Source organism: Crinia signifera, chromosome 9 (genome assembly GCF_055691185.1).
Source record: "Crinia signifera chromosome 9, ASM5569118v1, whole genome shotgun sequence".
Lineage (NCBI taxonomy): Eukaryota > Metazoa > Chordata > Amphibia > Anura > Myobatrachidae > Crinia > Crinia signifera.
In genome coordinates, this window is record NC_139225.1 from 168,947,265 (window position 1) to 168,960,691 (window position 13,427).

The 13,427-nt window shown below is 44.3% G+C and overlaps 1 protein-coding gene across 1 annotated transcript in view; it reads right to left on the reverse strand.

Moving 5' to 3' along the window:
* The window catches only part of ERCC2 (ERCC excision repair 2, TFIIH core complex helicase subunit), a 104,717-nt gene continuing 91,290 nt past the window's right edge, over positions 1–13,427 (reverse strand). Inside the window, exon 23 of the mRNA XM_083160434.1 lies at positions 1–753. Within this exon, the coding sequence (XP_083016560.1) occupies positions 661–753 (93 nt within the window). The 3' untranslated portion in view covers positions 1–660. The remainder of the gene's footprint in view (positions 754–13,427) is intronic.

Sequence of the window (13,427 nt, forward strand, 5' to 3'; positions counted from 1 at the left end):
TTTGTGGGTATTTCATGTGTTTAATACAACATAAATGTAAGATACCTCATTCAAATATAAAAAATATTCTGAAATACGGAATAATCGGTTATCCAAAATGTTTCTGGTCCCGAGGGATACTCAACCTGCATTACCATTGGGACCTTGTAAGAGGCAGTCGTGTTGTACATTGTTCTCATACACCAGACATTCCCACCATACAGCAATACCAGAAGGCACCACTGACTCCCAGTGGTTAATGCTATCACCCGTGTCTGACACATGAGGCTTCTCCTAAATAGACACTTTGTCATGTAACAAAAAATACTATTACCTAAAAGTGAACTTGAATAACAGTGGGGGAGGAAGTCTTATGTGTGTCTGTGTGTGGTGTGGTTGCTATAAATAAACCGGCCAAGGTGTCTGTGTGTATTGGTCGCTATCAATAAGTGCCCAGGCATGTGTGTGTGTGGTTGCTATGAATAAACTGGCGGGAGGTGTGTGTGTGTCTGTGTGATCCATCTGTAGCGAATCCTACTCATATAAAAAGAATTACTGTCATAACAAAACTAGTATACAGGTTATATTCAGTTTGCCGTCTCTTCGACCTCACACGAGTAGTGAATGTGACACAACACGGTCTGCAGTATCCCGGCTGTCTCTGTTCTAGTGTCTGAGGTCTCACACCTGGTGAGCAATCTCTTGGATCTTCTGGAGCGTCTCCTGTGACTGCAGCTGTTCTAGGGTGAGAAGAGACAGCCCCAGCTGGTCCTCCTGCAGTGAGAGAAGGGAGGGGACAGCTGGCTATTACTTTCTATCAGCAGTAGAGTAGACATGATGATTATATACTGTAGGTTGCCACCACAGCTGTTCTCAGACGTCTCAGTGGTATAACGCACATCATGCACGGCCACCATAACCCAATGCAGAAAATGTCACAGGTAACAATAAAATCCATACAAGCCACAGGACTGTAGCCTATTGGCTAGCGGTCCAGCGGGAAATATGAATTTTACATAGCAGCACGGCTCTCTCCCGGACACAGCGTGGAGCGGGGAGCGAGGCGGGGGGGCCCACAGGACAGGACGGACAGCCTTTTTTGTGTACCTGAGCCTGCTGCCCCCCTGTCAATCACTGCCCGCCGTGTCATTTTCATATTGCATGTCAGCAGCCGCTCCTGACCCCACAGCCCCCAGCCCGACCGTCACTGTGAGTTTCCCCACCAGTAGCTAAAAACTTTATATGGAGTCCGTATTCATATATGAAAATAGGCGGCTATGGTTATAAACAGACTGCCGCAGAGTGTGAGCAGCCGTTACCGCTGACAGCGGATCCTGCCGCAGTCTGTTTATAACTATAGCCGCCTATTTTCATATATGAATACGAACTCCATATAAAGTTATAGCCTTCAATATATCGGCAGGATGAGAGCAACTTCCTCCTCTCTATCTTATACTATTATATGCAGCATTGCACATAGGTAAACAGGTAAATGCTTCTTACTATTTATACTACTGACTGCATGCCGCTCACCCCCCACCTATGCGAATGCTTTGTATGTGGAGGGCAGCAGCGCATCCATGTGGGATTAGTGACTGTATGAAGCCCCTTGGTACTGGGCATTACGGTGTGTTATATAGTATGTAATGGGCATTACGGTGTGTTATATAGTATGTAATGGGCATTACGGTGTGTTATATAGTATGTAATGGGCATTACGGTGTGTTATATAGTATGTAATGGGCATTACAGTGTGTTATATAGTATGTAATGGGCATTACGGTGTGTTATATAGTATGTAATGGGCAGTACGGTGTGTTATATAGTATGTGATGGGCATCACGGTGTGTTATATAGTATGTAATGGGCATTACGGTGTGTTATATAGTATGTAATGGGCATTACGGTGTGTTATATAGTATGTAATGGGCATTACGGTGTGTTATATAGTATGTAATGGGCAGTACGGTGTGTTATATAGTATGTGATGGGCATCACGGTGTGTTATATAGTATGTAATGGGCATTACGGTGTGTTATATAGTATGTAATGGGCATTGTGGTGTGTTATATAGTATGTAATGGGCATTACGGTGTGTTATATAGTATGTAATGGGCATTACGGTGTGTTATATAGTATGTGATGGGCATTACGGTGTGTTATATAGTATGTGATGGGCATTACGGTGTGTTATATAGTATGTACTGGGCATTACGGTGTGTTATATAGTATGTACTGGGCATTACGGTGTGTTATATAGTATGTACTGGGCATTACGGTGTGTTATATAGTATGTAATGGGCATTACGGTGTGTTATATAGTATGTAATGGGCATTACAGTGTGTTATATAGTATGTAATGGGCATTACGGTGTGTTATATAGTATGTAATGGGCATTACGGTGTGTTATATAGTATGTAATGGGCATTACGGTGTGTTATATAGTATGTCATGGGCATTGCTGGGTTTTTTATATAGTATGTAATGGGCATTACGGTGTGTTATATAGTATGTAATGGGCATTACGGTGTGTTATATAGTATGTAATGGGCATTACGGTGTGTTATATAGTATGTCATGGGCATTGCGGTGTGTTATATAGTATGTAATGGGCGTTACGGTGTGTTATATAGTATGTAATGGGCATTACGGTGTGTTATATAGTATGTAATGGGCGTTACGGTGTGTTATATAGTATGTAATGGGCGTTACGGTGTGTTATATAGTATGTAATGGGCATTACGGTGTGTTATATAGTATGTAATGGGCATTACGGTGTGTTATATAGTATGTAATGGGCATTACTGTGTGTTATATAGTATGTAATGGGCATTGCGGTGTGTTATATAGTATGTAATGGGCATTACGGTGTGTTATATAGTATGTAATGGGCATTACGGTGTGTTATATAGTATGTACTGGGCATTACGGTGTGTTATATAGTATGTAATGGGCATTACGGTGTGTTATATAGTATGTAATGGGCATTACGCTGTGTTATATAGTATGTAATGGGCATTGCGGTGTGTTATATAGTATGTAATGGGCATTACAGTGTGTTATATAGTATGTAATGGGCATTACGGTGTGATATATAGTATGTAATGGGCATTACGGTGTGATATATAGTATGTAATGGGCATTACGGTGTGTTATATAGTATGTAATGGGCATTACGGTGTGTTATATAGTATGTAATGGGCATTACGGTGTGTTATATAGTATGTAATGGGCATTACGGTGTGTTATATAGTATGTAATGGGCATTACGGTTTGTTATATAGTATGTAATGGGCATTACGGTATGTTATATAGTATGTAATGGGCATTACGGTGTGTTATATAGTATGTAATGTGCGTTACGGTGTGTTATATAGTATGTCATGGGCATTACGGTGTGTAATATAGTATGTAATGGGCATTGCGGTGTGTTATATAGTATGTAATGGGCATTACGGTGTGTTATATAGTATGTAATGGGCATTATGGTGTGTTATATAGTATGTAATGGGCGTTACGGTGTGTTATATAGTATGTAATGGGCGTTACGATGTGTTATATAGTATGTAATGGGCATTACGGTGTGTTATATAGTATGTAATGGGCATTACGGTGTGTTATATAGTATGTAATGGGCATTGTGGTGTGTTATATAGTATGTAATGGGCATTACGGAGTGTTATATAGTATGTAATGGGCATTGCGGTGTGTTATATAGTATGTAATGGGCATTGTGGTGTGTTATATAGTATGTAATGGGCATTGTGGTGTGTTATATAGTATGTAATGGGCATTACGGAGTGTTATATAGTATGTAATGGGCATTACGGTGTGTTATATAGTATGTAATGGGCATTACGGTGTGTTATATAGTATGTAATGGGCATTACGGTGTGTTATATAGTATGTAATGGGCATTACGGTGTGTTATATAGTATGTAATGGGCATTACGGTGTGTTATATAGTATGTAATGGGCATTGCAGAGTGTTATATATTATGTACTGGGCATCACGGTGTGTTATATAGTATGTAATGGGCATTACGGTGTGTTATATAGTATGTAATGGGCATTACGGTGTGTTATATAGTATGTAATGGGCATTACGGTGTGTTATATAGTATGTAATGGGCATTGCGGTGTGTTATATAGTATGTAATGGGCATTGTGGTGTGTTATATAGTATGTAATGGGCATTACGGAGTGTTATATAGTATGTAATGGGCATTGTGGTGTGTTATATAGTATGTAATGGGCATTGTGGTGTGTTATATAGTATGTAATGGGCATTGCGGTGTGTTATATAGTATGTAATGGGCATTGTGGTGTGTTATATAGTATGTAATGGGCATTGTGGTGTGTTATATAGTATGTAATGGGCATTACGGAGTGTTATATAGTATGTAATGGGCATTACGGTGTGTTATATAGTATGTAATGGGCATTGTGGTGTGTTATATAGTATGTCATGGGCATTACGGTGTGTAATATAGTATGTAATGGGCATTGCGGTGTGTTATATAGTATGTAATGGGCATTACGGTGTGTTATATAGTATGTAATGGGCATTATGGTGTGTTATATAGTATGTAATGGGCGTTACGGTGTGTTATATAGTATGTAATGGGCATTACGATGTGTTATATAGTATGTAATGGGCATTACGGTGTGTTATATAGTATGTAATGGGCATTACGGTGTGTTATATAGTATGTAATGGGCATTGTGGTGTGTTATATAGTATGTAATGGGCATTACGGAGTGTTATATAGTATGTAATGGGCATTGCGGTGTGTTATATAGTATGTAATGGGCATTGTGGTGTGTTATATAGTATGTAATGGGCATTGTGGTGTGTTATATAGTATGTAATGGGCATTACGGAGTGTTATATAGTATGTAATGGGCATTACGGTGTGTTATATAGTATGTAATGGGCATTACGGTGTGTTATATAGTATGTAATGGGCATTACGGTGTGTTATATAGTATGTAATGGGCATTACGGTGTGTTATATAGTATGTAATGGGCATTACGGTGTGTTATATAGTATGTAATGGGCATTGCAGAGTGTTATATATTATGTACTGGGCATCACGGTGTGTTATATAGTATGTACTGGGCATCACGGTGTGTTATATAGTACGTAATGGGCATTACGGTGTGTTATATAGTACGTAATGGGCATTACGGTGTGTTATATAGTATGTACTGGGCATTACGGTGTGTTATATAGTATGTCATGGGCATTACGGTGTGTTATATAGTATGTCATGGGCATTACGGTGTGTTATATAGTATGTGATGGGCATTACGCTGTGTTATATAGTATGTCATGGGCATTACGGTGTGTTATATAGTATGTGATGGGCATTACGGTGTGTTATATAGTATGTAATGGGCATCACGGTGTGTTATATAGTATGTAATGGGCATTGCGGTGTGTTATATAGTATGTAATGGGCATTACGGTGTGTTATATAGTATGTAATGGGCATTACGGTGTGTTATATAGTATGTAATGGGCATTACGGTGTGTTATATAGTATGTAATGGGCATTACGGTGTGTTATATAGTATGTAATGGGCATTACCGTGTGTTATATAGTATGTAATGGGCATTACGGTGTGTTATATAGTATGTAATGGGCATTACGGTGTGTTATATAGTATGTAATGGGCATTGCGGTGTGTTATATAGTATGTAATGGGCATTACGGTGTGTTATATAGTATGTCATGGGCATTACCGTGTGTTATATAGTATGTAATGGGCATTACGGTGTGTTATATAGTATGTAATGGGCATTACGGTGTGTTATATAGTATGTAATGGGCATTGCGGTGTGTTATATAGTATGTAATGGGCATTACGGTGTGTTATATAGTATGTAATGGGCATTACCGTGTGTTATATAGTATGTAATGGGCATTTAGGTGTGTTATATAGTATGTAATAGGCATTACGGTGTGTTATATAGTATGTAAAGGGGATTACGGTGTGTTATATAGTATGTAATGGGCATTATGGTGTGTTATATAGTATGTCATGGGCATTGCGGTGTGTTATATAGTATGTAATGGGCATTACGCTGTGTTATATAGTATGTAATGGGCATTACGGTGTGTTATATAGTATGTAATGGGCATTACATTGTGTTATATAGTATGTAATGGGCATTACAGTGTGTTATATAGTATGTAATGGGCATTACGCTGTGTTATATAGTATGTAATGGGCATTACGCTGTGTTATATAGTATGTAATGGGCATTACGGTGTGTTATATAGTATGTCATGGGCATTACGGTGTGTTATATAGTATGTCATGGGCATTACGGTGTGTTATATAGTATGTAATGGGCATTACGGTGTGTTATATAGTATGTAATGGGCATTACGGTGTGTTATATAGTATGTCATGGGCATTACGGTGTGTTATATAGCATGTAATGGGCATTACGGTGTGTTATATAGTATGTCATGGGCATTACGGTGTGTTATATAGTATGTCATGGGCATTACGGTGTGTTATATAGTATGTCATGGGCATTACGGTGTGTTATATAGTATGTGATGGGCATTACGGTGTGTTATATAGTATGTGATGGGCATTACGGTGTGTTATATAGTATGTCATGGGCATTACGGTGTGTTATATAGTATGTAATGGGCATTACGGTGTGTTATATAGTATGTAATGGGCATTGCGGTGTGTTATATAGTACGTAATGGGCATTACGGCGAGTTATATAGTATGTAATGGGCATTACGGTGTTATATAGTATGTAATGGGCATTACGGTGTGTTATATAGTATGTAATGGGCATTACGGTGTGTTATATAGTATGTCATGGGCATTACGGTGTGTTATATAGCATGTAATGGGCATTACGGTGTGTTATATAGTATGTCATGGGCATTACGGTGTGTTATATAGTATGTCATGGGCATTACGGTGTGTTATATAGTATGTCATGGGCATTACGGTGTGTTATATAGTATGTGATGGGCATTACGGTGTGTTATATAGTATGTGATGGGCATTACGGTGTGTTATATAGTATGTGATGGGCATTACGGTGTGTTATATAGTATGTGATGGGCATTACGGTGTGTTATATAGTATGTCATGGGCATTACGGTGTGTTATATAGTATGTAATGGGCATTACGGTGTGTTATATAGTATGTAATGGGCATTGCGGTGTGTTATATAGTACGTAATGGGCATTACGGCGAGTTATATAGTATGTAATGGGCATTACAGTGTGTTATATAGTATGTAATGGGCATTACGCTGTGTTATATAGTATGTAATGGGCATTACGGTGTGATATATAGTATGTAATGGGCATTACGGTGTTATATAGTATGTAATGGGCATTACGGTGTGTTATACAGTATGTAATGGGCATTACGGTGTGTTATATAGTATGTGATGGGCATTACGGTGTGTTATATAGTATGTGATGGGCATTACGGTGTGTTATATAGTATGTGATGGGCATTACGGTGTTATATAGTATGTAATGGGCATTACGGTGTGTTATATAGTATGTAATGGGCATTACGGTGTGTTATATAGTATGTAATGGGCATTACAGTGTGTTATATAGTATGTAATGGGCATTACGGTGTTATATAGTATGTAATGGGCATTACGGTGTGTTATATAGCATGTAATGGGCATTACGGTGTGTTATATAGTATGTAATGGTCATTACCGTGTGTTATATAGCATGTAATGGGCATTACGGTGTGTTATATAGTATGTAATGGGCATTACGGTGTGTTATATAGTATGTCATGGGCATTACGGTGTGTTATATAGTATGTGATGGGCATTACGCTGTGTTATATAGTATGTCATGGGCATTACGGTGTGTTATATAGTATGTAATGGGCATTACGGTGTGTTATATAGTATGTAATGGGCATCACGGTGTGTTATATAGTATGTAATGGGCATTGCGGTGTGTTATATAGTATGTAATGGGCATTACGGTGTGTTATATAGTATGTAATGGGCATTATGGTGTGTTATATAGTATGTAATGGGCATTACGGTGTGTTATATAGTATGTAATGGGCATTACGGTGTGTTATATAGTATGTAATGGGCATTGCGGTGTGTTATATAGTATGTAATGGGCATTACGGTGTGTTATATAGTATGTAATGGGCATTACGGTGTGTTATATAGTATGTAATGGGCATTGCGGTGTGTTATATAGTATGTAATGGGCATTACGGTGTGTTATATAGTATGTAATGGGCATTACGGTGTGTTATATAGTATGTAATGGGCATCACGGTGTGATATATAGTATGTAATGGGCATTACGGTGTGTTATATAGTATGTCATGGGCATTACGGTGTGTTATATAGTATGTGATGGGCATTACGCTGTGTTATATAGTATGTCATGGGCATTACGGTGTGTTATATAGTATGTAATGGGCATTACGGTGTGTTATATAGTATGTAATGGGCATCACGGTGTGTTATATAGTATGTAATGGGCATTGCGGTGTGTTATATAGTATGTAATGGGCATTACGGTGTGTTATATAGTATGTAATGGGCATTATGGTGTGTTATATAGTATGTAATGGGCATTACGGTGTGTTATATAGTATGTAATGGGCATTACGGTGTGTTATATAGTATGTAATGGGCATTGCGGTGTGTTATATAGTATGTAATGGGCATTACGGTGTGTTATATAGTATGTAATGGGCATTATGGTGTGTTATATAGTATGTAATGGGCATTGCGGTGTGTTATATAGTATGTAATGGGCATTACGGTGTGTTATATAGTATGTAATGGGCATTACGGTGTGTTATATAGTATGTAATGGGCATTACGGTGTGTGGTATAATGTTGGTCCGTGCCCACTTTTCACTGCGCAGGAGCCTCACCTACTACATATTGGAGGGGCGCGAAACATGCCCTTGCTCCGGGCGCCGTGGCACCTAGCTACACCACTGACCGCAGCATGTAATGAGACAGAAATGTATGTGCAGGTCCAATAATGATGCAGGGTCAGAATCGGCCCTAGGCATTGTCCAGGACCGGCTAAACCGGGTCAGTGGGAGTTTTGCAATGATTTATCTACAACTGGCCGGGTCCCGCATCCCCTCTGCTGGCCGGCTTGATGTGCCTGCTGCTGCTGCTACACTGAGGGATGTATTTAACATAGACAGAGGCGTGGCTACGGAGGTCCGTAATTGGGCCACACCCAGGGCCTGGTGATCTGTGACTGTGAGCAGCCACCTGCCTGCTCCTACTATGTCTGACTGGTGCAGGTAGCCATTAGATGGAGCAAGAAAAGGAACCGAGTAATCCAGCAGCTAGGAAGTAGAAGACAATGTATGTGTATGTGTGTCAGTAAGTGCGTGACACGGGGATCTCGCCCGTGTCTGTATCTCTCCATGCCCTCCCTAGCATCCTGCGTCTTACTACATCCTCCCTAGCACCCTGCATCTCACCATGCCATCCCTGCCTCTCCCTATATCATCGCTAGCCCCCTGTGTCTCACTATCCCCTCTCTACCAACCTGTGTCTCACTATCCCCTCTCTACCAACCTGTGTCTCACTATTCCCTTGCTACCGCCCTGCCTCTCCCTATATCATCGCTAGACCCCTGTGTCTCACTATCCCCTCTCTACCAACCTGCCTCTCCCTATATCATCGCTAGCCCCCTGTGTCTCACTATCCCCTCTCTACCGCCCTGTGTCTCACTATCCCCTCTCTACCGCCCTGTGTCTCACTATCCCCTCTCTACCAACCTGCCTCTCACTATTCCCTCGCTACCGCCCTGCCTCTCCCTATATCATCGCTAGCCCCCTGTGTCTCACTATCCCCTCTCTACCAACCTGTGTCTCACTATCCCCTCTCTACCAACCTGCCTCTCACTATTCCCTTGCTACCGCCCTGCCTCTCCCTATATCATCGCTAGCCCCCTGTGTCTCACTATCCCCTCTCTACCAACCTGCCTCTCACTATTCCCTTGCTACCGCCCTGCCTCTCCCTATATCATCGCTAGCCCCCTGTGTCTCACTATTCCCTCTCTACCAACCTGCCTCTCCCTATATCATCGCTAGCCCCCTGTGTCTCACTATCCCCTCTCTACCGCCCTGTGTCTCACTATCCCCTCTCTACCAACCTGCCTCTCACTATTCCCTCGCTACCGCCCTGCCTCTCCCTATATCATCGCTAGCCCCCTGTGTCTCACTATCCCCTCTCTACCGCCCTGTGTCTCACTATCCCCTCTCTACCAACCTGCCTCTCACTATTCCCTTGCTACCGCCCTGCCTCTCCCTATATCATCGCTAGCACCCTGTGTCTCACTATCCCCTCTCTACCGCCCTGTGTCTCACTATCCCCTCTCTACCAACCTGCCTCTCACTATTCCCTTGCTACCGCCCTGCCTCTCCCTATATCATCGCTAGCCCCCTGTGTCTCACTATCCCCTCTCTACCAACCTGCCTCTCCCTATATCATCGCTAGCCCCCTGTGTCTCACTATTCCCTCTCTACCGCCCTGTGTCTCACTATCCCCTCTCTACCGCCCTGTGTCTCACTATCCCCTCTCTACCAACCTGCCTCTCACTATTCCCTCGCTACCGCCCTGCCTCTCCCTATATCATCGCTAGCCCCCTGTGTCTCACTATCCCCTCTCTACCGCCCTGCCTCTCCCTATATCATGGCTAGCCCCCTGTGTCTCACTATCCCCTCTCTACCGCCCTGCCTCTCCCTATATCATGGCTAGCCCCCTGTGTCTCACTTTCCCCTCTCTACCAACCTGCCTCTCACTATTCCCTTGCTACCGCCCTGCCTCTCCCTATATCATGGCTAGCTCCGTGTCTCACTATCCCCTCTCTACCGCCCTGTGTCTCACTATCCCCTCTCTACCAACCTGCCTCTCACTATTCCCTCGCTACCGCCCTGCCTCTCCCTATATCATCGCTAGCACCCTGTGTCTCACTATCCCCTCTCTACCAACCTGCCTCTCACTAATCCCTCGCTACCGCCCTGCCTCTCCCTATATCATCGCTAGCCCCCTGTGTCTCACTATTCCCTCGCTACCGCCCTGCCTCTCCCTATATCATCGCTAGCACCCTGTGTCTCACAATTCCCTCTCTACCGCCCTGCCTCTCACTAATCCCTCGCTACCGCCCTGCCTCTCCCTATATCATCGCTATCCCCCTGTGTCTCACTATTCCCTCGCTACCGCCCTGCCTCTCCCTATATCATCGCTAGCACCCTGTGTCTCACTATCCCCTCTCTACCAACCTGCCTCTCACTAATCCCTCGCTACCGCCCTGCCTCTCCCTATATCATCGCTAGCCCCCTGTGTCTCACTATTCCCTCGCTACCGCCCTGCCTCTCCCTATATCATCGCTAGCACCCTGTGTCTCACAATTCCCTCTCTACCGCCCTGCCTCTCACTAATCCCTCGCTACCGCCCTGCCTCTCCCTATATCATCGCTATCCCCCTGTGTCTCACTATTCCCTCGCTACCGCCCTGCCTCTCCCTATATCATCGCTATCCCCCTGTGTCTCACTATTCCCTCGCTACCGCCCTGCCTCTCCCTATATCATCGCTAGCCCCCTGCCTCTCACTAATCCCTCCCTACCGCCCTGCCTCTCCCTATATCATCGCTAGCCCCCTGTGTCTCACTATCCCCTCTCTACCAATCTGCCTCTCACTAATTCCTTTGCTACCGCCCTGCCTCTCACTAATCCCTCGCTACCGCCCTGCCTCTCCCCATACCATCGCTAGCCCCCTGCCTCTCACTAATCCCTCGCTACCGCCCTGCCTCTCACTAATCCCTCGCTTCCGCCCTGCCTCTCACTAATCCCTCGCTTCCGCCCTGCCTCTCACTAATCCCTCCCTACCGCCCTGCCTCTCACTAATCCCTCCCTACCGCCCTGCCTCTCACTAATCCCTCCCTACCGCCCTGCCTCTCACTAATCCCTCCCTACCGCCCTGCCTCTCACTAATCCCTCCCTACCGCCCTGCCTCTCACTAATCCCTCCCTACCGCCCTGCCTCTCACTAATCCCTCGCTACCGCCCTTCCTCTCACTAATCCCTCCCTACCGCCCTGCCTCTCACTAATCCCTCCCTACCGCCCTGCCTCTCACTAATCCCTCCCTACCGCCCTGCCTCTCACTAATCCCTCCCTACCAACCTGCCTCTCACTAATCCCTCCCTACCAACCTGCCTCTCACTAATCCCTCCCTACCGCCCTGCCTCTCACTAATCCCTCCCTACCGCCCTGCCTCTCACTAATCCCTCGCTACCGCCCTTCCTCTCACTAATCCCTCGCTACCGCCCTTCCTCTCACTAATCCCTCGCTACCGCCCTTCATCTCACTAATCCCTCGCTACCGCCCTTCCTCTCACTAATCCCTCGCTACCGCCTGCCTCTCACTAATCGCTCGCTACTGCCCTACCTCTCACTATCCCCTCCCTTTCGCCCTGCCTCTCGCTATGCCCTCCCACAAAGTTCTAGTTTTGTCTGTGGAGTCATTTACTGTTACCTTCTACCACTGTCTGATCCAGCGGGGTAAGGCTTCATGGACATGCTGGGTGATGGGTACTGTGCTGGATGTAGCCATGCTCCACCCCCATGGATGGTGCAACTAGTGTGCCCCTGTCTATGATGAGCATGTGAGTACATATGCGTATGCCATAGACTTCTATGGAGTGAAAGACGGCTATATCTAGTCGCAGCACGGTGTTCACTTCAGCTTGTCCAGGTGTATGCATCGAAGCATTGATAAACCTTGGTTAGGGCCGGATCTGAGCAGGGTCATACATCTCGTCCGTCTCGTAGTTATATACATGTGGTGGATAAGAGCCTTTCAGGTACTATGCAATTGGGAAAACAGAGACTGCTCACTGCAAACTCTACTAAGCAGCCACTAGGGTCTCTGAGGGGTAACCATCACAGGAGGGGTGTCACACTGTGGGATAATGGGGAGGGGGCAGAGGCACACCGTAGGGTAACGGGGAGGTGGCAGTGGCACACAGTAGGGTAACGGGGAGGGGGCAGAGGCACACAGTAGGGTAACGGGGAGGGAACCTTGATAAAAGCTGGCATAGACCAGTGAAACGCGTCGGTGGTACTGTGCTGTTACAGATCTGTGGAGATATCTGAATCCACACCTGCTCACTACTCTGACCACCAGGTCCCTATCATTTGGAAGTCGGCTAATTTCCCTTTTGATTGGATACAATTGACCACGAGGTTGCAGGTCAGGCTCACAACAAACAGCCACTCCCTCGATTGGCACACAGGAATAGTCATTGCCGCACAATTTGGACTCCATTGATCTTTGGGACTATTACAGGGTGGACAGTGCAGGACCCATTGGCACCCCCATTTGGACTCTTCTCTCCACGTGAGATCTGGCTACAAAGCCAATTTATT